Genomic DNA, 24,343 nt, shown 5'->3' on the forward strand with positions numbered 1-24,343 from the left:
CTTGAAGAGAACTGGAGTACAGTTTCCCGCACCCAGGTCACATGGCTCACAACTGCTTGTAATTCTAACTCAGGTACTAACCACTCACATACACATAGCTACGCACATACACACATCCATTTAAAGCAAAAAATAAATACATCTAAAAAAAATCTGAAAGTTAAAAACTGATCTTTCAAAACACAAGTCCAACCATATATCTCTGCTTACAACTTTTCCATGGCTTCTGACACTTTACTACAATGAGGACTCAGAACCCCACAGGGCATAAACAGAACAATATATTTTAACACAACATAACAAAACTCTGATAAGTAGCGAGGTTTTGAACCCACAACTTTAAGATAAAGTTCAAGTCCATACAAGGCCAGAGTCCATACAAGACCATCCACCATGCTGGTCTTTAGTCATAGCTCCAATTCCTTCCGTCCATCAGTTTGTATAGGAAGTAGCAACAATTCAGCCCTGCTCTTTTACTGGAGCTGATGTCCTTGCTCTTACCATAGACCATTTCATTTCTCTCCATGCTATTTGATGCATGTACTTTGTAAGGGCTTTGTACTTAACAGTTTACCTGTCACCATCCTACAGCCTTCCCCCGGCCTGATAAATATGAACACTCCTCAACAGATCGTCTCCTCACTCACTAGCTTCACTGCTGTAGTCCATTTGCTTACCCATATGTCTCCCTGATTAGACTAAAAATTCTTGTCTAGTAAGTAAATACACAATCAATTTCACGGTATCAGGTATAACAAGGTTAAAAACATTGTCTCTATGCACAAGAGCCTCTGTTATAAGGAGTTTGTGCCTACTCTTCTTTGTTTTAAAAGAATAAAGTGTAAACAGAACAATAAAACTGCAGGAAATATCACAAATAAGAGGCAAGAAGTCATATATTATTTAATTCAAGAGGTTTAATATGAAATAAGTTTTGTTAGAAATCAGTAACTCCTTTGATTTCTAGTGGTTTTAATGAGAGTATTATACCAATTTCATGTCATTCTACCACACCTCTCATTTTTTCCTTATTTTTAAAGAGGAAGGAAAGGTCCTTAAAATATTTATTTTACTGACTGGTTTATTTCCAAATTAACCCTGTTATCAAAAGAAAAAAAACATTCAAGCATTATAAAAATTAAAGCTATCATCCAGAAAGAAACGATAAACGAAAAGAAAGCCATATTGAGACCTTCTGGCAAAAGCTGCAACAGAGCACTTCTCCTGCCTTGAACCCTTACCTCCTCACAAGTGCTTTCCAGCAGGTGCACTCTAGCTGTAGTTACAGAGATAGAATGAATAAAAGAAAAAAGCCAGCATGGTGGTGCTGCCTTTAATCCCAGAATTTGAGAAATCTCTGTTGAGTTTGAGGCAGCTCGATCTCTGAAACTCAGGTTACCCAGCTATTGAGGAAAACACAAATATGTTCAAATACCACATGAAAAATGCTGTCGTATCTGCATATAACTTATGCACATCTTCCTCTGTTAATTACTTCTAGGATACTTACAAGACTTAAAATAATACATGTGTTACATAAGGCACAGTAATACTATTTTATTTAGAGAACAATACTTAAAAATAAATGTAAATCACAAACTGACTTAGCGGAGCCCATTCTATATGGAGAGATGCCTTGCTCAGCCTAGACACAAGGGTGTGGGGGTGGAGAGGTGTCTTGGTCCTGCCTCAACAAGATGATGGGACAGACTTAGACTTCCTAGGGGAGGCCTTACCCTCTCTCAGGAGCAGATGGGGGGGTAGTGGGGGAGCAGGAGGGAAGAGGAACTGGGATTAGAATGTAAAAAATTAATTAAAAAAAGCAAAAATGTATTTATTCATATCATTAAAAATATTGTATGTATATGCTGAGTACAGGAACAATTTTCCCTCTAAGGATTTTCTGTCAATGATTGGTTAAATCCAGAAGGCTAACTATGTGTATTAGAAGTTCTTCCAAAATAATTTTTATTGTAAATTGTTGTGGAATATTATTTTAACTAGGCCAAGATGTGTTACATTTGTTTATACTGCAGAATATTACTTTAACTGTGTAAAGGTGTGTTACTTTTACTTATGCAACATTTGTGGGGTTTTTTCTTAAATTTTTTTATTTACGTTACACACCAACCACAGTTTCCCCTCCCTCCTCTCCTCCCATTCCCCCACCTCCCTTCTAACCACCCCCCAAATTTCCATTCAAAAAGTAAGGCCTCCCTTGGGAGACAACAAAGCACGGCAGTATCAAGTTAAGGCAGGACCAAGCTCCTCCCTGCAGTATCAAGGCTGGGAGTAGGTTCCAAAAAGCCTGTGCTGCATGTGTTTAATTATGTGAAGACATGCTGCATTTGTTTCACCTTGCCTGCCTAAGGCACCTGAATGGCCAGCAGCTAGGCAGAGAAAGGACAGGCTGGGCTGGAGGGCGGAGAGGATAAACAGAAGGAAAAATGGAGGCTTGAGAGGGGCAGTGAAGAAAGGGGAGAGATGGGGGAAGCCAGGGCAGTTGCTGGCTCCCTAGAAGCAGTGAATGTAAGATCTACAGAGGAAAGAAAAGTGAAAAGCCCTGAGGCAAAGGTAGATAAAGAGAAACAGGTTAATTTAAGTTAAAAGAGCTAGCCAGAAAAGAGCCTAAGCTAAGGCTAAGCATTCAAAACTTAAAAAACACAAGCCTAGTAAACCAAGCTGATATTAAGGCAAAGAAAATTCTTAAATTATTGAATTATTTTAGTCTAGCATACCACATGTTTCATGTCACTGGGGATAAGACACTGTATTTCAATAATTTCTAGATGCCATAATGCTAATAAAATTACCTGTTTTCCTAATAAGGTCACAAAACCACACTGGAGTAATACATGTGTCTTTCCACATGATATAAAACATTGATCAGTAACTTTCTTCAGTGGTGTGGCCACTGAGAAGTTAGCCATGTAATAGTAAACAACCTCCCACTCAGGCATACAAGCAAGCCTAACTAAACTCAGTGGGCCACCCACACAAAAAAGTATGAGGGAATTTGCCGGAAATAAAAAAGGGTTCAGTGTGAGAAGTGGAGAAAGACGTTACCTGGAGGTGTAAATGACTAAAGTTCATCATAGGTGTGTATGAAACTGTCATCAAAAAGTAAATTGATGACTATGTTAGGCAACAATAAAAGTAACACAGGGGAATTTAGAGAAATCAAGGACTCTGCTAGACCAGCATAATCGACCACATTCTACATCTCATCCTCATACCCTCAGGTAAGTGCAGCTGCCCCTCCCAACAGAGAAGCCCCTTCAGCAAATGGAGAGATTACAGAAAACGGCAGCAGATGGACCACATCACAACTCCTGAAGTTATCTATGGCTCGGGGAACACCATGGAGGAGGCAGTGGAAAGACTGTAAGAGCAGGAATACCAGGAACCCTGCTGTGAAAGTCTCCCCTAGAAATGGCTGCATAGACAAGATCAGAACAAAGGCAATGGATATGCCAGCCTGGAAAGGGGAAACAATTGTGGGATCCCAGCCCTAGGTGAAGAACTATGAATACTGGGAGAAGGAGAATTAGCCTCTTCCAGGGAGGAGCCCACTTACAGTAGTCCAGTGCTGAGTTTCAGGGCAGCCCTGAAACCATATACACACAAGCAACAGAACCATGATCTCTCCATTTGCTGAAGGGGCTTCTCTGTTGGGAGGGGCAGCTGCACTTACCTGAGGGTATAAGGATGAGATGTAGAATGTAGTAAGGAATTATGAGTCCTCTTATTACTTGTGCACACTCATGCACATATATGTATATAACAAGAGTAATCAAAGAAGAGGCTACCAATTCTCCCACTCTCAAGGAGGACATGGGTAGGGTTGGTACAAAAGAGAGAGGGAAAAGTGATATAATTCTATTTCAATTGAAAACACATTTTTACAAAAAAAGGATTAAAATAGAAAAAGTTAATTATTTGTTTATGTTTTGCTATTTCTGGTTTGCCTTTTATTAATTTGCTTTATTGCGGTCTTTGAGCAAAGAGCCATGCAGAAGATCTCAGCGGTAGATAGCATGGTAGAACACTAAAAAGCTGAGATACACCCTACTGTAAGATGAGGATGTTTCAGTTACAGAATGCTGAGCAAATACAGAGGCAAGAGAAAGGCGCAAACTGAAAAATCTGAAAACCATGCTCTCTATGTGCCATTAGGACCCTACTATAACACAACTGTTGGTGTCTGCCCTCTAATGGCTTCCGTCAGGGGGAAGGCCTCCAGACTCGTAACATCTTGCATGTGCTGGAGCTCTCACTGCTAAGTTTCTATGAATAAACATGTGAAGATTGCTCAAATGTACTGCTGCCTTCAAACATGTCTGGGGCAGCATTAGAGGTTTGTTTGAATAGCTGACTGTCTTGTTTATCAGCTTCCTCCCTCTAGCTGGTAAAAAAAAAATTGAAATCAACTTTGGTCACATCTCTCTTTCATACAAAGACATTTTAATGCAGCTAGTGGGAAACAAGAATAATAAATTAAATGGTTCTCGCAATTTACAAGACACTACACTCATCTACCATGGCTCAATAGTAACTACACAAATCACATGTCATCAAATTCATTGCAGTATAAAAGTTAAAGTTATTTAGTTTATTGAAACAGGAAAGTAAAAGACCATGGTGTTTTTCTATAACTTCCAGAAATCTATTTTATTTTGATCTTCAAAGAAACAGTAAGAACTTCTTAAAATATTGTTATACGCAAAACTGTCTCCCCTTAGTTCACATGAAGAGAGATCTATGAAGTGATGTGTTTTGATTGTGCTACTTCACATTTACTTCCTGGGTCTTTGGAGGTATGTGCCCTGCTTCCTTACTACTAAGAGTAACTAACAGGAACCCTTGGCAAAACCCTGGAAGATGGGGAAAGCACGGCTCTGAGTTCAGTCAGACATGGCTTTGAACCATGCATACAAGTGATAGAAACTTAGACTGCAGTCTTCTCTTTTGCAAAACGGTCATGTCTATAGTCAGGACTCACTGAGGCTACTACCAAATGGTGGGCCGGGATGGAAACTACTGAATTCACCTTTTGGTGCAGTCAATACAAGGACATGGAAGAAGGAAGCCTTTGCTCTTTGCCTTACTCTTGATGGCAAATTCATTCCCCCACTGGCATTAGTACCAACTTCTTCAGAATTCCAGCATATACTGAAGACCAGATGAGACATCCAGCCTCATGAACTGAACATTTACTGGATTCTTAGACTTTCTTTTAGTAAACAGCCATTGTTGGACTAACTGGACCATAGCCTATAAACCACTCTAATAAATCCACCCCACAAACAAATAAAACACACACACACACTCACAAATATATATTAAAAATTATTAAAGTGACATATGAATTATGGATGCTAGTATGTTTATGTGTAAGGAACTTTATGTGTAAGGAACAATTACTATCACTAGAGATGAGTCCCCACACAGTGAACTAGGATAAAATCTGGAAAAATCAACTCCACAGCACTTCATATTGTTGTAATTTAAAAATAGTGCTACAAATTAAAGCAGTCTTAAATCTGCCAGCTAGGGCATTTCACAAATTAAACTCACATGTGAATTATGTGATGTAGCATGTACTTCATTGCTACCATTTTGATAGTGTCCTTTTGAAACACAGACAAATATAGCACAATTCAGTTCTGATGAGGGGTTCCTTCTCCACATCAGGAATTTGAGTGTGAGATCTGAAATGAAAACTTTTTCTAATTATTACAGTCTAGTAAAGCTGATAAACAAGCTAGAAGACAGAGTAGGAAATGGAAAGGTTGATCACACGGTTCTGAGTTTCATGTAGGTGCAAGAAGGTCTGGAGTGATGCTGGCCATAGGCTGACCATGAAAAATAATAACATGGCCTATGCTGCAAAAAGTGAGATGCAAGGAGTTGGGAAATCTCTACTACAAAGAAATTACATTTGAGTACATCTATTTAATCTAATTTACACAATGTACGCATATATCAAAACATCATGTTACCCAATTAATATGTAGTCTTTATGTTTTATATGTCATGAAAAATAAAACTGAAGAAGATGGAACACTAGGCAAATAGATGGAGGTACAAAGAATCTTAGGGCTCCAAATGACACAAAGTATGGACAAACATTCCTGAGCATATTTTCTTTCTAAGTATCTTTAAAGCTAAAGAACCATTTAATAATACTAACAACAACAACAATAACAATAAACTCTTTAAGAAGTGGGGGGGTGGAGCTTAGTAAGTCAGTGATTGCCTCTCAAGCTTGAAGCCAGGTATTTGGCTGGTGGCCCATGTATCATTCCAGCCTTTGCCGAGCAAGCTGGCTACCTCAGCTAGACAAACTGGCAAGCTCTGGCTCCAAATGAAAGACTTTTGAGCATCAACATACAAGGTGGACAATGACAGAAGACCGTACCTCCACGTGCATGAGCACACCTGTGACTATAAACCCACACACAAGCAAAACAGAAAAATCTGAGGGCAGGGGAAATGCACGTATGGGCTTTGTCTGAAGTTTAACCAGAATGAGAATAGGCAGGCTCCACATAATCCCAGTCATACTTTCTCCACTCTAGCTGTACAGTTATCCAACACACCATCACACACTACATAAAGCTGACATCATTAAAAGATTAAGAGAGCCTGTGTCAGCTCTAGATTTCCACTCTAAATGCAGAAATGTGACACTGACACAGTTAAAGAGGAAGCTTTGCTGCTTCTAATACAACCAACTTTTCTCATGGAGAAATAAGAAGAAACACCACCATCCCAACTCCCCAGCTCAGTCAGTGTGCCAGATTACTTCTCAAGATTCAAAATGGCCAGTTTAGAGGAGCCTCAGTCTAATAGGCCAGAGAGCAACTAAATGGAAGACATATTCCCATCCCAACACAAATTGGTTTATTATGGACCACCTGCTGACATGCCAGCACTTTAAGCTGAATGTGTCTGAGCAGCCTAAGATGATGGAGACACTACAGTGTCTGAGATCTACTTTGCCTAAGTTGGTAGGGCAATGAAAAGTGAGAAGGTTGTTGGATAAGCCTGGGATCCCAGGAAAGCAGATAAAACTAGCTATACAAATCAAATATGGCAAAAAAAAAAAAAAAAAAAAAAAAAAAACTGACAAGTTTTCTTTCAAAAACATTTTTATATATATTTAATTTTACCATGTACAAAAGAAAGCAAATTTAAATACGAGAGAAACTGACATGCTTGTTTGCCTTTAAAGTAAAAATGTAATTGGCTGAATGTTTTATACTGCAGGATGTAAAGCATCTTCAACATTTTCCTAAGTTGATATTTTCATTTATAATTGCTAATGCTGAGAACATGAACATACAGTGCAGAAATATACAAAATATGTTCAGAGTCACTTCAGAATTTGTTAAATTCTTGGGAGCAGACTCCCAAGGCAAAATTCATTGAACTTTAAAAATAAAAATAAAACTTGGGCATAAACTCAAACAACATTGTTTAAAATAAAATGTCCTAGCACAAAACAATCCAAGATATACTAATCTGACACTTCATACTAAGGAATGATATTAGGAAAATATTAAAAATGTTTTTTTTTAATTATGCTATTATGTTTCATTAGAAGCAGTAAACTTTGTAACAGAAAAACAGTGTAATTTGTAACATATAATAAGTAGTCTTGACTCTGAGCCAAGGTGTTTTGGGCAGCATCTGATGGCACAGTGTGGTGTGATGGCATGCAGGACAATGCGTGCATGTTGCATGTTCAGAACCAAGGCTGCAGTAGAGTCATAATTAATATTCCATTCAATCCACTTTAAAAAGCTTTAGGAGGTAAAATCAAGTAAACTGAAATTTGGGGCGGGGGGGAAGGGCACTAAGGAGCCAAACTGCCCATCGCTGTCTGTCTCACCGGTCACTGCATCAAGAAAACACCCATCCCCCAATGATCTCCAAGGTGAACACAGAACTTGGTTAATTACATCTTACTATTAAATTTATTGGGTTAATAGTTGAAAAAAGGAAGTAAATTTCTATTGATCACAAATAGGGGAGCTCATAGTTTCTCTCCCTTGTTTTCTACCAATTATCTTTCCCCCTCTGAACTTTTACCCTTTCTTTGCTGAATCGTCTTCCCTCCTCTTAACAGTGTCTTTTGCCTAACTTCATTTTTTTTTTTTTTCTAAAAAGCTGAACTCTGTAACCACTTACTCCAGGAAGTCTTCCCTGGTCTCTTCCCTCTTTATTGTTCTTTAACACCTCGTGGTATCTTTTTCCTGCAATTCCCTATCTAGACCCTCATTAGTAAGCTTGAGAACAAGCTACCCTGTGACATCAATTGCAAGTCTTTCTTCGTTTAAAGCTGGCATGTTATTTTATATCACTAAGAAAGAAAATATCACCAGCTGCAGCTGTGAGATATTGTAGATATGTGACTGTTCCAATTTCATAGAAAACAAGCATCAGGGAAAAACACAAACCTACTATTGGCAAACATGTGCATGTCTTAATTGACTATTTGTATATTATTCACAAAATGCCTGGTACATAAAAAACATACATCAAATGAATAAATTCAACATAAATTGGTTTATCTACATACTGTTTTTCAGTCGTTTCAAAAACCAGTGACTCAAAAAAGGAAAAACATTTAACTATTTAAAACTAAAGCCCATATGTACAAAAATATTAGCTCTGATTTAGTTGGGTAATCTGTAACATAAACAAGTATCTAAATATAACTGTAGTGATTTCACATTTTTAAAAAGTTCCACAACAAAGTATTAACTGTAGACTAACAATGAAAACACTGAATTGCACTAGGCATTCTTTATTACACTAAGAACAGATAGATGAATTGCAAATAATCCAAAATATAGAGAATTCAAACTTGTGTTTTGAAGTACATCTATGTCTTACATTGTGAATGGTCACAGATATTGCTATAGTGGTAGATGCTAATGTGTTCTTAGCATGCTATTTTAGAAGCCACTTCTTAATTTGTAAGACAATATTGTAATTAAAAGGTAAAAATTTTAATGAGACAAAAATATTTTGAGGTGTTTACAAGATTCCTTGTCAATTTTTTAGGTTAAAGGCTGAAAGTTATAGAAAGCATAAATAAAAGTAGAAAAATTAAATTTTGAAATTATTAATCCAGAAACCTAGTTTTTTTTTGCATGCTCTCTAGAAAAGTTATTTTAAAAAAAAAAAAGTACCTTCAAAGCAAGCTAGATGTTTTTCATATGTTTTCCTAATCATCAATAACCTACAAAGTAGATATCAATCCCATCATTTTATATTAGAATATGCAGACACTATAATAAATTAAATCACAAGCTGAGTATGATGACACACACCTTTAATCCCAACACCTGGAAGGCAGAGGGAAGTGGATCTCTGTGAGTCTAAGGACAGCCTGATCTACATAGTGAGTTCCAGGATGGCCAGGACTACAGAGAAACCCTGTCTCAAAACAACAACAAAAAAAATTAAATCATTTGTCTACTGTCACACAGCCTGTGAGTAGTAGACTTACCTATAAAGCTTTGGTTTATATATAAATAGCTTTCCACACTCAAGAAAACTCAGAGTGACAAAATTGGGAAGATTTTGTGACCAGGAACAAAAATTAACCTCAATTTACATATAAAAAGCTTACCTCAAGGAAAATGAATGTTGATGAGTAATAAATCCTAAAACTCTATTTCACAATATCTAGTAGCAGCCAAGTAATTCATCCAAATAGCTTTTGGATGTAATATAAATGTTAAAAGACTATCTTTATTAGTCTAATATATAGATTTCCTCACAAATTTAATGCTGAAGATGACCAATTAAAAACATCTCTGTGATTTTACAATCTCTACTTATTTCCGTTGTATGCACAGAGGTGTGTGTAGTGTGCAGATATGCATGCATGTGGAGGCTAGGTCAGCAAGCATTTTCCTCGGCCTTTTTTTCCGGAGACAAAGTCTCTCATGGAAATTCAGCGCTCCCCAAATTGGCCAGGCAAACTGCAGAGGCCTCTAGAGTTCTGCTTGTCTCTACCTACCTAGCACCAAGCACATGCTGCCCACCCAACTTTTCACAATGGTACTGGGGAATCCAAGTTCAGGTCCTAGAGCGTCATGTTTATACAGCAAGTACATTACCAAATGAACTACCCACCCACTCCAACCCCCAAACTACTTTTTACTTCTGGCACTTAGGGAGGCAGTTATTGAATTAGGCATTAAGAAAAAAGCCATGGAGAAAAATGAGACTGAATTAAATACTAACTTGCTAACTGTATAACTTCCAGGAGGTTCTTCAACATCTCTATGCATTGATAGTTTTACATGTCTGATTCCCAGTTATTGCAATGAGAAAATGAAAAGTGTGTATAAAGCATTCCACACGCCACTTGGTATAGTCGAAGTTCCCAACAGACGTGTAAGCGTGATATTGTAATATTTAATATCTAGTAAAAGTTTACGCTTACAACCATGTAGGAAGATGAGATAGGAAGATTACCATGAGTCCAACACCATACTGAGATATAGACTAACAAAGAGTTTGAGAAAACTAAAAGCAACAACAAAAGAGAAACCGCTAACACTGTTAATACTCTGAGACATCATAAAGTCTCAAAATGCCTTCAAATTCAAAGGAGTTTTTAGTTTCTTTTGCTGATATTGACTTTCAGAACCAGGAAAATGTATTAGCTGACCTGCAAACCAAAGTCCATATTTTAAAGAGAATTTGGCACTTTCCTTCACTACATCTTTTGTATGAAATGTTGACACAATTTAAAATGTTAAGACTGCGAATTGTAACTGTAACATGAGTCTTGATAACTTATCTACACAAGCATTTTCTCCAGTCCAGTCAATTCTACCACTGACCACTAAGGGGAGCCATAACTCAGGAAAAGATTTACACAGCCTTGCTACATTATCCTACTTACAAAATTTATTTTATCAGCTTCCTTATTAAAATACATTTTAATTAATTGATAAGAATATTCCAGTTCCTTTGATATTTATGTTTAACATCTGTTTCTTTTGATCACACTGCTTGTTTCACTAAGTTTCCTTCTTTGCCTCCACTTTGGAGGAATGAATGGTTGCGGAAGATTTCTTCTGCCTGACCTACAGTGCCTGGACAGCGCAACACGCTGCATGCTGCATGAATACTTGCTCTACAAATGCATGAATCCTGCCCCATGTGTTAACTTAGATGTTAAAGAATCTCATTAGACAGTAAGTAAAGCAAACATATGACTTTGGTTTAAAAGAAAATATCTAAGCACAGGTATTTAATCTCATAGTTGGTTATGTAGACTGAGCCCATGAGACCGGCTTGGTTAATTAATATATGTGTTTATAGTAGAATCCCTCTTAAATGATCTGACTGGAGAGACCTGGATAATTAAAAGGAAGAAACACTGATAACAAAAAACTGTTCACCTATTAATGGATTTCATTCCCAGTTTATATGATTTCCTTAGTTTTGTTAACTTTTTATTTTCTAAACATAACACCCACAACATAACTTCAGTGAATCTTATTTTAACAAAGACAACAGAGATGTATTATGAATCCAAAATCCTTCTCAATTTAATTTTTTTTTCTCAATCTCTTAGGGGTATATATAGGAATTGACTCCAAATATGACTGTCATTTTTAATTCACTTTTTTTTTTTTTTTTAAACAGAGTTTCTCTGTGTAGCCCTGGCTGTCCTAGAACTGGTTCTATAGACCAGGCTGGCCTCCATCTGCCTCTGCCTCCTAAATACTGGGATTAAAGTCTCATGCACCACCACCCTGGCTTTAACTTAGTTTTATAACTTTCTGAAGCATAATATCATCTTTCAAACTATTTCACTGTCTATGATGTACCTAGTTATATAATTATACTCACAGACCAACAGGCCTTAGGAAGTTCAAGCCCACTTAAAAACCTTACAGAGGTTCAAGAACTCATTTATGAAAACAGAATTGGGTAAGAATGTATCAGAAATTAGCCGTAGGCATACTTCAAAAACAGTGCTTTTACCCAGGTGTAGTGGGTACACACCTTTAATCCTAGCACTCAAGAGGCAGAGGCAGGCAGATCTCTAACTTCAAGGGCAGCCTGGTCTACAGAGGGTGTTCCAGGACAGCCAGGACCACACAGAGAAACCGTGCTTTGAAAAACCAAACAAAAGGTTGTTTCAAAAAGGAGGAAAGTAAGATTGCCAACCTAAATGAAGTGACCATTGCCCAAAAGCGTTCACCTGTGACAGCATGGTGTTCATAAACTATCTCACTGCCATTTCCTTCAGTAGAATTAAAGGATACTACTAATGTAATTCTTCTCTTAAAAAGAACTTCGGCAGGACTTTTGATGGTTCACTGAATTTAACTATAATCATTGACTCACTGACTACTGCAATAATGATGCCCTGAGAAGCTATTCTGCCATAATAAAATCATGATATAGTGGTTCCAGAATATAACAGAGTAAGTAGAATAAAGGGCTTCCTGTGTTAGAGTTACTTAACCAACAAGTGTCCCTGTTAGTTTTATAAAATGGACCTGGACTTTCCAGAGACTGAAAAGTGTTAACACACTTGGGTAGAATTAAACCATCTGCATAGGTGAAAAAGAAAAAGGAAATTCTCCATATCTATTCTGACTCTATTTAAAAGACTCCTGAGAACTGAAAGGGAAGATGTGCCTAATTCTCCATCTTGCCAGTCAGAGTACACAGCACTTGCTCCGTTTTGTTCCAGGTTTAGTTTTACACAACATTCCCTAGCATTAGGTGGTTCATAATTTATGATAGTTGTCCTCATTTAGAATAATTAAAATACAATGTCTCTGGGTTGGCAAGATGGTTCAACAGATAAAGTGTCTGCTGCTCGAGCATAGACCACAGTTCTGATCCACAGCACCCAAGTGAATGCTCACATATATTCCAGGATTCAAGAAGCAGAGACAGAGGTTCTGAGCAAGCTGGCTATTGAGACTAGCTTAATCTGTGAACTCAGTTCAAGTGAGAGACCCTGCCTCAAAATATAAGGTAGAGAATGGTTAAAGACACCCTAAATCAACCTCTGGCCTCACACACATGCATACATGTGCACATGAGCCTGAATGCATGCATGCACTCACATATATAACCATCCATAAACATACATGCAAACAAAACAATACTGTATTTTTATGAAGTAATGGATTAAAAATGTTTCAGTCACAATGTATATACATTCATACTCTTTTTTAAGCATTTCACAAAACTCCTCAACTCTAGTAACTGTATACCTGATAATGTACACACAATTGACTTTTAAAAATTAAATGCAGTATAGTGGTAAAAATAGATCAAAACTCATAAGTGGTTGTATGTTTGTGTGTATGTGTGTGTGCGCGTGTGTGTATGCGTGTGCGCGCGCCTGTGCTTATTGTAGAGTATGTACAATGAATAAAAATAGGCAAGCACACCTGTGAACGTGCGCATGGCGTGCAGAAGAGGTGTCAGGAGTCCCCTCTGTCACTGTCAGCCTTGTTGTTTGTGGCAGTCTCTCCCTGAATCTGAAGGTTGTGCTTCCTCGTTTACTCTCTCAGGTTGGCTAGCAGCCAGCAAGCCCCAGCATTCCTCCTGTCTCTGAAGCCTCACCCTTCCTGTCCATGGGTGATGGGATCTGAACTCAGGTCCTCACACTTGCACAGTAAAAGCTCTCAACCAGTGAGGTATCTTTCCAGCCTCTCACAGTCATCTTTTCTCAAACAAGAACAAAACAAAATGCTGCTCTAAAGATAGGGAAAGTCAGCAAAATACAATCATAGCAAATTTCCCTAATGGAATTATTATTTTCTATCGTGGCACTGCTAGGAAGCATGTTTGATGTCATCACCATTACTGAAAGCTGGATAATTACCCACCTCCTGTATTTGTTAATTTTTCTTTTTTTCAAGTTACCAAATATCTGTTTAATTCTAGCTCCCATTCCTGGATTAGAAATTACAGCCCAGGTCTTCTACACGCTGAGCAAAAGCTCTAGCACTGACCTTGCTCAGCAGCAGTCTTAGTATGCAGCTCAGGCTGGCCTTGTTCTTGCTATAAAGCCAAGGCTGATTTTTCAAACTTGGTCCTTCTACCTCACCTCCCAAGTGCTGGGATTACAAGCATGTACCAGCAGACTCAGGTTCCATTAGATTGTTGCTCTGTCGTGGGCACTGAACCCTGGCCCTCCACACCCCAGATAATACTCTACTTGAGCCACATCCACAGTCCTCCATTAAGTTTTGATTGGTAAAATATTTAAAATACAGACATATTCTTTAATATTCATGTCTAAGAAATTATGTTTTGGCTACAAAAGCAAATCATTATCTCTTTAAATGAGATCCTGGTTTATAGCACAACTCAATTTTCTTTTTATTTCCCAATCTGGAATGAGAACTACCATAGAAACAAGGAGGCGAGGGGTGAAAACGGCAGGGAATTATATTCAATAATTCACAAAAAGGAATGTACAACATTATCAAAGCCCCACTTAATAACACAGAATAAATAAGCATTGACATGTATAATTTTTAAAGCTACTTACTCAAGGATCCTACCCTAAGGTCAGGAGCAGGACCACAAACCTGTAAGTAGACCCAACCCAGTTACTTAGTGAGGATGAGGCAAGAGGGTTATATGCTTAGAAACTCCAGGACAGTGTGGGCCTGTAGCGAGACTCCATCTCAAAAGGAAGGGGCAAGAGAGACTATGGAAATAGCTTGAATATGAGAATTTGAGTTTGATTTTAAAACCCAGGCAAAATGATGGTGCTGGGGAGGCAGGTCCTTGGCACTCTGGCCAGCCAGTCTGGCTTATTTGGTGAACTTGAAGCCAGTAAGAGACCATGTCTCAAAAACAAGATGGACAGCATATGAGGAACAACATGGGAATTGTCCTCTGTACTCTACATGCACTGACATACATGCACACATGTGTCATTATGTGTGTGAGCATGTGTATGCACACATGTAAAACACCCTAGATAATTCCTTCAAGTACTTCATTCACTATGAATTTGAAAACCTAGAGTTTGGTCTATAAAATTTAAATTTAAATAATTTCAAAAACATTCCCAAGCAAGCCAAGCAAAATGGTTCCATGTTAAAGGAGCTCTCAAAACCACATCCCCAGGGTAAATTTTCACAATGATGTATTTACACAGTACCTTATGAGATCAATGATAAGAATAGTTACACATAGCCTATATGATTCAATTGAGTTTTGTGGATTTAACATATTGGAGAGAAGGAAAGACAGCCAGCATATTTTTTTTCTTTTCTTCTCATGTTCACTCCCTCCCCTGACTGCTTTCTAGAAATTTCGGCTATTCCATTAATAGGCAAGTAGGCAAAATATGTTTCTAGACTTAAACATATATTAAAGGATTACAAACAGAATCTTTTATTTGAGAAATATATATCCCAATATAGAAATAAATCTAATACATTTTATTTATTTTATTTTGCATTCCATTTAAAGTTTACCATTTTAAGATTTAGTGTGCACCTCTGTTGATCTTTAAAATGCCTTTTATAGTCAAATCTAGTAATGTCATATAGTTTTCCTTTAAAAAACAAAACAAAACAAAAAAAACTCTAGCCTTGGGACATTAGTTTATACCCTGATTTTCAGAAATGTGAAACTATAGACTAAATAATAAGAACGCCCTTCCTACACAAATATAAAACTGATTTTAACACACTTGTACATTAGTTTGAATTTAACTTACTAAGTCTACAGCATATCAAATTAAGAGGTTTCGTGTTACAGATGAGCCGTGAGCAATGGCAGATCATCTACTGGAGAGTTCTCCATTTGATACGAGCATGTTAGCTTTCGAGTCTAACTAAAACAAGTCTAAGTTGTTTTGTTTTCCTTCCAACTGTAATTTATGGTCAAATCTACCCCTATAGAAAATGTCAAAATTGTTGATGCACATGAGATGTTAACACGCTAGCAGTGCTTTGTATCAGCCATCAGACCACCCCAACTGTATTTGTACCTGGTACCTGAGTTTGCTCTAACACTTCCCAACACTTTACACCTAGAAATTGTTCAAGTCACCGCTGGGGAAAAGCCTGTTTCCCTTTAACACTGAGATACAAAGCAAAGTCAAGCACAGAAGAAAGGAACATGATACCAAGAATATCATAAGCAGGTTACGTGTAAGTCTTGAAGCTCTGAGGGTGATAACAAGAACAACAATGACAACACCAATAGTGAAGGCTAATACTGACAGAGAACTCTAATCCTCCCAATAACTCACAACTTTCAAGCTGAGGAGTTCAGAAACTTGCCCCTGATCAGAGAGCTTATAACAAGGACAACTAGGGCTTCAAACCAAGTCGTGTGTGTGTGTGTGTGTGTGTGTGTGTGTGTGCGCGCGTGCGCGCGCGCGCATGTGCATATTCTTGTGTGCCATGTACACATGCATGCATGCTTGTCCAGAGGTCCAGAGCTAGAGTTACAGGCATTTGCTACAGCACCTGATGTACAAACCCAACTCGTTTTCTAAGAGAACAACAGCAAGTACTTTTAACCAATGAGCCATTTCTCCAGCCCCTAGAGGTCTAGACTCTTAATCATTATTATTGTCATTGCCTATTTTCTCTAGTCCCTAGTTAGAAAGAGTTTATTTAACACCACTGTATACCTCCTAGACTATTGGGATTCTATGGTAAGAAATACCATGAGGATGCTGAAGAGATGAAGAAGGTAAGTAAATGACTTTGCCCTCAGGTCCCACACAGAGTAAAGATAGTGTATATATAGTCATTAAAGATTTTTACAGTTTAGCATAAATGTTTTATAAACTCTGTTATTGATAAGAACTTCCAAACTCTACAGATTCCCTAAGTTTTCATAAAGCAACATTTCTCCCATCACCAAACTACTCATGTACTGTAATAACATAGTGAGGTAAAAAGCACTGAGATGTGTCATTCACTTACATTCTCGATGACAAAAGTCCACTCCTTGTCTTCAAATTCTTCTGCATGAGGATCCTGCAACAAAAGCAAATTATGAAAAGTAAAAAACACTTATCTTTAGTCCAGTTGATACAATAAAGAAAATACAAACAAGTTTGCTTATAGTTTTACTAACTTTTTAAAAGGAAGAAGAAAAATAACCTTTTGAAGAAAACTATCTGAGTAGTTTCTCTTTAAAAAGTCATGATTTTACATTAGGGAATCTTTTCCCTTTTGTTTGTGCATCTCTCCCAGCACTGCATCCATGATAAGACAAAGACACAGGATCACAGACAGACAATTCTGTGCTGACATACTAAATGCTCACAGAGCTCTGTTCTCACTGTTACAACTGAGTATTTAAAACTAAAGCCCCCCCCCTTGAGCCACAGGGGGCTCTGAAACAGAGATTATGAGAGCCCCTGGAATTTCTAAGTATTCCAAGGGATTTCATAATCAGACAAAACTGCCAGGCAACATGAGCCTTGAACAATCCTCTTCCACTCCTGTTAAGAGAAGAATCTAGGGGTAAGGTGTTCTGTTACCCCAGGGCATTGCTGTCTGTTTCTGTAAATGAGGCACACGTTTTTCAGACATTTAGATATATACTAAACACTAGCCTAGCAATTACAAAAGTAGTCTGGGATTCATGCATCTAAAGACATACACCATACTCCACTATGAAGAAGTGGTTGATAAATGAAATAAATTAAAGGTTCAGAAAACAACACATTTCACCTTGCAGAAATGAATGAGGAAAGCTTCAGGAGAGAGAAAGTATCCAGTCTCAGCAGAGCTGTGTGTGATTTCTACAAATATTAGAACAGCAGAAGGTTCATCACCCTCTGCTTCCTGCCTGCGGGCAGATGTAAGTGAGCAAGGCTCCTGCCCTGGCCTTCCCAGCCCGCCCTATGCACAGCTGCTTCCGTCAGGGTATTTTATCACAGCAAAGGGAAAAGTAACTAAGACAGGGCAAGAAAAGCAGCAATACTATAACTTTTAAGGTGTGAATTCTTGATATGGGAATTGGCATTCTTTCTAATCCATTTCAAAGTGATCCAAAATTTTACAAAGAAAAATAATTCAGTAGCTTTAAAAAGAGAAAGAAAGTAGTGGGTTCATAATGTAAGTTTATATTCATTGTATTCAGGTTCAAGTCTACGTGTGAGGGGTAGGATGGAATTTCAGTACACTATACATTAGACTTTGCCTTAGCACACTAAAGAGTAGGCACACCCACAGAGAGATGGACTCTGGGATCTCTGTACAGGGCCTCAGCTCACAGGGAAGCATCATGTTCCTAAATGGCCCCACTTTACGATCATAATCTTCTATTGCTATGGCCACAACTTAGTCTCTATATTGACTATCTCATGGTAAAGGTGGCTGCAATGGTCTCTAAATTAATTTATCTTTCACTCACAGACTAATTTTCAGGCCACACTCCAACCATGTTAGCATGACTCAGATTTCCTTTAGTCCCTTACAACATGTGTGATAAATTGGCTGCAATGGTCTCTAAATTAATTTATCTTTCACTCACAGACTAATTTTCAGGCCACACTCCGACCATGTTAGCATGACTCAGATTTCCTTTAGTCCCTTACAACATGTGTGATAAATCCCAAACTTCAACCAGACCTAGTGGCACATGTCTGTATGCCCAACTCCTCAGTTGAGACATGAGGATCACAAGTTCAGACCTTCCTGGGTCACAGAATGAGTTCACTTCTGGCCTGGGTAACTCCATAAGACCCTGTCTCAAAATAAAAAATACAAATAAAAATATTTAGAGCTTCGGCTCAGTGATGGAACACTTGTTCAACATGTGTAAGACTCTACGGTCAATCAGGGTGCCTTGAAAACCCCAAACTTCTTAGTTACCTCCCTTTGCTTGCTTTGTATGTAATGACACGGAAGTGTGCTCATACTTTGTATGTAATGGCATAGAGGTGTGCTCATACTTTGTATGTAATGACACGGAGGTGTGCTCATACTTTGTATGTAATGACATGGAGGTGTGTTCATACTTTGTATGTAATGACACAAAGGTGTGCTCATACTTTGTATGTAATGACACAGAGGTGTGCTCATACTTTGTATATGACATGAAAATGTTCTCATACAGTTGAGCTGTGCCGACACTGCCTCAGTGGGTGAATTCATAGTTTCCTTGGTTGTCGGTGACGGGGAAACAGGGCAAGACTGAGTAGAAGAAAAATTAAAGTTGAAAACTCTATTTTTTTCCACTTGGGCCTGCCCATGAACTAGGGCTATGAAAGAAATGCCTCTAAAGGCTGGAAGAGCTTTTTACAATTGATTTAGGACACAAACAGTACTATTCAGAGACTAAGTCACACACACACAACCCTGAGGAGACATCCTACCATCCTCCTGCCTGTCTGTTTTCATATTTGTTGTTTTATAAATGCAGCACAATTTGTGTCAGCAACACAGAAATACATATTGAGCACTCAGTGCTCAATGTGCTACTTGCTAATGTGCAACTTGTGCAACAGTACTATTTATTAGCATTTAACTGAGCAGAAGCCTGAAATATACAGATGTAACCCTCACATTACAGATGTTAGAGCTACACTGGAGCTGCAGAACCATCTGACTTTATCTACTTGTTGACTCAGTTTAACCACTGAGCCCCCAGCCTCAGCAAGCATGTGTGGCACACACTGTATCTCAAGAATATTGGACAAATGAATTCATAAATAAATGCCACAGCAATTAACAAATATTTAACAGTGCCTTCATATAGTGATATGCTTCACTATTTAAAACAAATAAAACATCTGTAAGACACATGACATAGTTCACCTAAAACAATTTTTAAGGAATGATTTCACTGGGGCAAAGAAATAGCCTGATAGGAAATTTCTGTAAATAGTTCAAAAGCAACAATAAAAACATTCATTTCTCGGGTACTTTAAAGTGTATGTCTACAGAATTCTTTTATTATGGACAAGACAGAATATTTGTAATTAAATAAGCCTTCTTTATTTACCTTCAACTGTTGTCAATACTCTCACTTTTTCACTAATAGCATAAAGAGCCATTTCCCTTCTGAAATTTTGAAATATGTTTTTAATTTTTTATTAGCCATATCTATTTTCAATTTAGTCAAAATCACAAAAACAAGCATGCAATCTAAAGAAATCAACTTCTAGTTATATTACAGGGGTGAAAAACGCTGATGACTTCCTTTAAAAATACTTCTCAGGGAAATGGGTCAGCACTTAAGAGCACTGGTTGGTCTTCCAAGTGACCAAGGTTCGAATCCCAGAAACCATGAGGCAGCTCAGAACCATCCATAACTGAAGAATACCCAACACTCTCTTCTGTCCTCCTCAGCATCAGCCACGCACACAGTGCAGACACACATGCAGGCAACACCATATATATATATATGTCTGTTTGTTTGTTTGTTTGTTTGTTAACTTAGGGGTTATGGAGTGCTTTCCCAACAGTTAAGAACACTGGCTGCTGTTCTCCCAGAGGACCTGAGTAACACCCTCAGCACCCACAAGGTGATGTGGAAGATAAAGGATCTACTTAAAATACTCACTTAATTATTGGAAAAGGTTACAAGAGTGCCCCAACAATGTAACTGTGTTAGAAATGTGTGATACTGCAGACTGGGGAGGAGGCATCTTCCCTACTCTTACCACTCAAACAAAGGCATGGGAGCAGAGTGAGGAGCATATCCCACATTAGGACCAAAAACCACACTTAATCCTAAGGTTCCAAGCAACAAATTTTAGCAGCTACTTTCAACTCAAGACTCTTTCTGTCAGTTTCCCAAACAGATGGCTATGACCTATGTTCCAACTCCATTCTAAACCCCTGTTCTCTGCCATTAAAAATAGTACAAAACACTGTATAACTCTATCTACTCATTGGTTTTACTAGAGTGAGCAGACTAAATCAAGAAATGTACTTGAGTGTGGTGATATTTTGTTTGTGGTCTAACAAATAAAGCTTGCCTGGAGATCAGGGTGCAGAGCTAGCCACACTAGTTAGCCACAGGCTAGTTAGCCAGGCAATGGTGGTGCACACCTTTAATCCCAACACTCGAGAGACAGAGGCAGGTGGATCTCTGTTGAGTTCAAGGCCAGCCTGGGCTACATGAGATTGATCCAGTCTAAAAGAGCCTGGTGGTGATTACTCACACTAGGGAGGTAGGGACAGGAACGACATGGCTGGGCAGAGAGAGGAATATAAAGCATGGCATTCAATCGAGGATTAGCAGGGACAGGACTACCCCTTTGGTCTGAGGATTCAGCAGAGGTAAGAGGTCTCTCTTGCAGCTGATTTCTTTACTTCTCTGACCTTTCAGCACTTATCCTAATATCTGACTCATGGTTTTTATTATTAAGAGCTATTAGAATTCATACTACAGATGAGACTGTTTAAAAGTCTTCCTCAAGCATATCAGAGATCTTGTTGTTGAAGTAAATATCCATAACCCATTACCATAGAGTAGGCAATACAGTGTAGACAATGCTTCCCAACGCTGTGACCCTGTAGTACAGTTCTTCATGTTATGGTGACCCCCAAACATATTTTGTTGCCACTTCATAGCTGTAATTTTGCTACTGTTAAGAATTATAATGTAACTATCTGATGTGCAGGATATCTGATATGCACCCCCAAGGAGGTTGTGACCCATAGGTGAGAACTGCCTGGCCTAGAAAAATAATAGGGTTAACTCAAGGTATTTGGGAACATTATCCTCCCCACTGGTCTGAGTTCCCTTATCAGTAAAAGGAACTTTTACTGATAGAACCTTGGGGCTAAGGCTGAGGGCAACCAACAGAAGGGCAATCCTGACTGTCCTGGGGGAAACAGAAAAGCAGCTACTGCTTTGTCTCATTTTTCCATGAGGAAATTAAGGAGATGATGGTGTCACTAGCACCAACAATATATGTGTATGATATATATATGACAAGCACAATGAAGTGTGTGTGTGAGAAAGAGGGAGAGGGAGAGAGAGGGGGGGAGAGAGAAAGAAACTGGGAGGCAGAGTCAATCTGTCTAGATTTCTGTGACTTCCAGGCCAGCTAGGGCTACACACACACACACACACACACACACACACACACACACACACACACACACACACACACACACACACGTCTTTCCTCCTTCAAGCTGTTTCAGGTATCTGTCACAGCTACAAGAAGTCTAACTAACATGAGAACAATTCATGTGCTTGGTTATAAAATCAGAAGCACTGTTTTGCATTGGCTTCACATGCTGAGCTCTACTTAAGTTTCACTCTTCTTATTTGTCTCAAAGCATTTAGTGGAAACCTCTTCCTTCCAATACTCTGTAGAAACAACTTCGATATAAATCATTCGGAGAATAGTTCCATGTGTGTGCACACATCTCTCTCTCTCCTCTCTCTCTCTCTCTCTCTCTCTCTCTCTCTCTCTGTGTGTGTGTGTGTGTGTGTGTGTGTGTGTGTGAGAGAGAGAGAGAGAGAGAGAGAGAGAGAGAGAGAGAGATCCTAAATATCGAATCTAGGGAGTCAATCATCCTAAACAAGTATTCTATCACTAAGCAGTATTACCACACACCTTCCTGTTTCTTATCCACCCATTCCATCCTTACACATCCCTCTTTCTCTCTCACATCCCCCCATGTCCATACCCACTTTTGAGCTGGGTCCTACTTAGCCCAAGGGTGGTTTTAGCACATAGCAGAGAATGTCTCTGGACTGCTGAGAGCACTAGGGTTAGAGGCCTCACCTCTTTACTCTCAATTTGAAACAGGGTCTTAATTTACCCAGGCCTCCTTGAGATTGTATTCCTTCTCTTTCAAGTCCCCCAAATAGTTACAAGTATAAGCCTGTGCCATCAGGGTTGGCAAGCATTTGTGTTCTGAATCCACCACTTTCCAAAGGGCTAATAATAGGCCGTACTTTGCCCTCACTATTTCTTGAGAGCAGGAAAGTTGGTTAGTAAACTGGTGCTTAATTGCTGTGTATTCAATATTTTAAAGAAATAAGACAAATTTCAAAAAAAATACATAAAAGACAGGCAAATGGTATATGAACATCTGTATTTTGTATCTGCACTTTAAAACAGTATGTTGCTTTCCAGTTGTAATTTTCATGTCAATGTTAATAAAATATTTTAGCTAGTGGGCTTAGTGGCAATATGCCTTTACTCTCAGCAAAGGCACAGCTCAGCAGATTTCTGTGGATTTGAGGCCAGCAAGAATAAGTTTCAGGACAGCTAGGGCTACCTAGTAAGACCCTGTCTTAGTGAGAGAGAGAGTGAGAGAGTGAGTGTGTATACATAATATATGGATATATATATTTACTATTAACTTGATATTGACCAAAAGTCCAAGAAGCAATTGACCAGCTATTAATTTTAAGTATATCATGCTGTGGAATATTAGTTTAAGATGTGTTACATTTGTTTATGCTGTAGAATTTTATTTAATGATGCAGTGTCTTGGATTTTTTTATGCTGCACTTGTTTAACTCTGTGAAGCTGTGTTACTTTGACTGCCTAGAACATCTGAATGGTCTATTAAAGAGCTGAACAACCAATAGTTAGGCAGGAGAGGGATAGGCGGGGTGGCTGCCAGGCAGAAAGAATAAATAGAAGGAGAAAAAGAAGAAAAAGAGGGAGAAAATGAGGAAGACAGGAGGATGTCAGGGAGCAGCCACAAAGCCAGCCATCGAGTAAGAAGGGAAGAAAGACATATAAAATAAAGAAAAGTAAAAAAGTGCAGAGGCAAAAGATAGGATAATTTAAGTTAAGAAAAGCTGGCTAGAAACGAGGCTGGAGTTCATAAAGAAGAACAAGTCTCCATGTGTTTATTCGGGAGCTGGGTACTAGGTCCCCAGAGAGCCAAAAAAAAAAAAAAAAACCAAACACCTGCAATTTCATGTTAGATTAACATCAACATTTACTGAATACTGACTTTAAATTAAATTGTTATCAAACAAAGCCAACAAAATGAGGAGCAGAATAAAGTGATGGGAGAGGTCATTCTGTATGTTTCTCATACTGGCTAATAATAAAGCACTGTTGGCCAATAGGAAAGGAAGATAGGAGGGACTAGGAGACAAGGAGGAAATAGGAAGTAGTAAGGAGGAGTCAAGATGGAGAGACTGAAGAAAGCAGTATGCCGCCGGCTCCCCGGTAAGAGAAATACATAGATCAGCAGAAATGAGTTAATACTTAAGACAGAGCTAGCCGATAAGAAAGTAGTAACTGGCCAACAGTATAATATCTATACAGAGTCTCTGTGTATTATTTGGGGCTGGCGCAGCGGCGGGACAAGACCAGGCGGCGGCAGAAAAAACAGTACGCGATACAAATGGC

The 24,343-nt window shown here is 38.5% G+C and overlaps 1 protein-coding gene across 9 annotated transcripts in view; it reads right to left on the reverse strand.

Annotated features, from left to right (window-relative positions):
- Ehbp1 (EH domain binding protein 1) overlaps positions 1–24,343 on the reverse strand; it is a 272,080-nt gene that overhangs the window by 199,494 nt on the left and 48,243 nt on the right. For all 9 annotated transcript variants that reach the window (XR_007835535.1, XM_051200631.1, XM_051200632.1 and 6 more), the window contains exon 4: positions 16,971–17,024. Coding sequence is in view for 8 of the 9 variants with exons in the window: in XM_051200631.1 (XP_051056588.1) it covers positions 16,971–17,024 (54 nt within the window). In the remaining variant the exon portion in view is untranslated. The remainder of the gene's footprint in view (positions 1–16,970; positions 17,025–24,343) is intronic.

This window comes from Phodopus roborovskii, unplaced genomic scaffold (genome assembly GCF_943737965.1).
Source record: "Phodopus roborovskii unplaced genomic scaffold, PHOROB, whole genome shotgun sequence".
Classification (NCBI taxonomy): domain Eukaryota; kingdom Metazoa; phylum Chordata; class Mammalia; order Rodentia; family Cricetidae; genus Phodopus; species Phodopus roborovskii.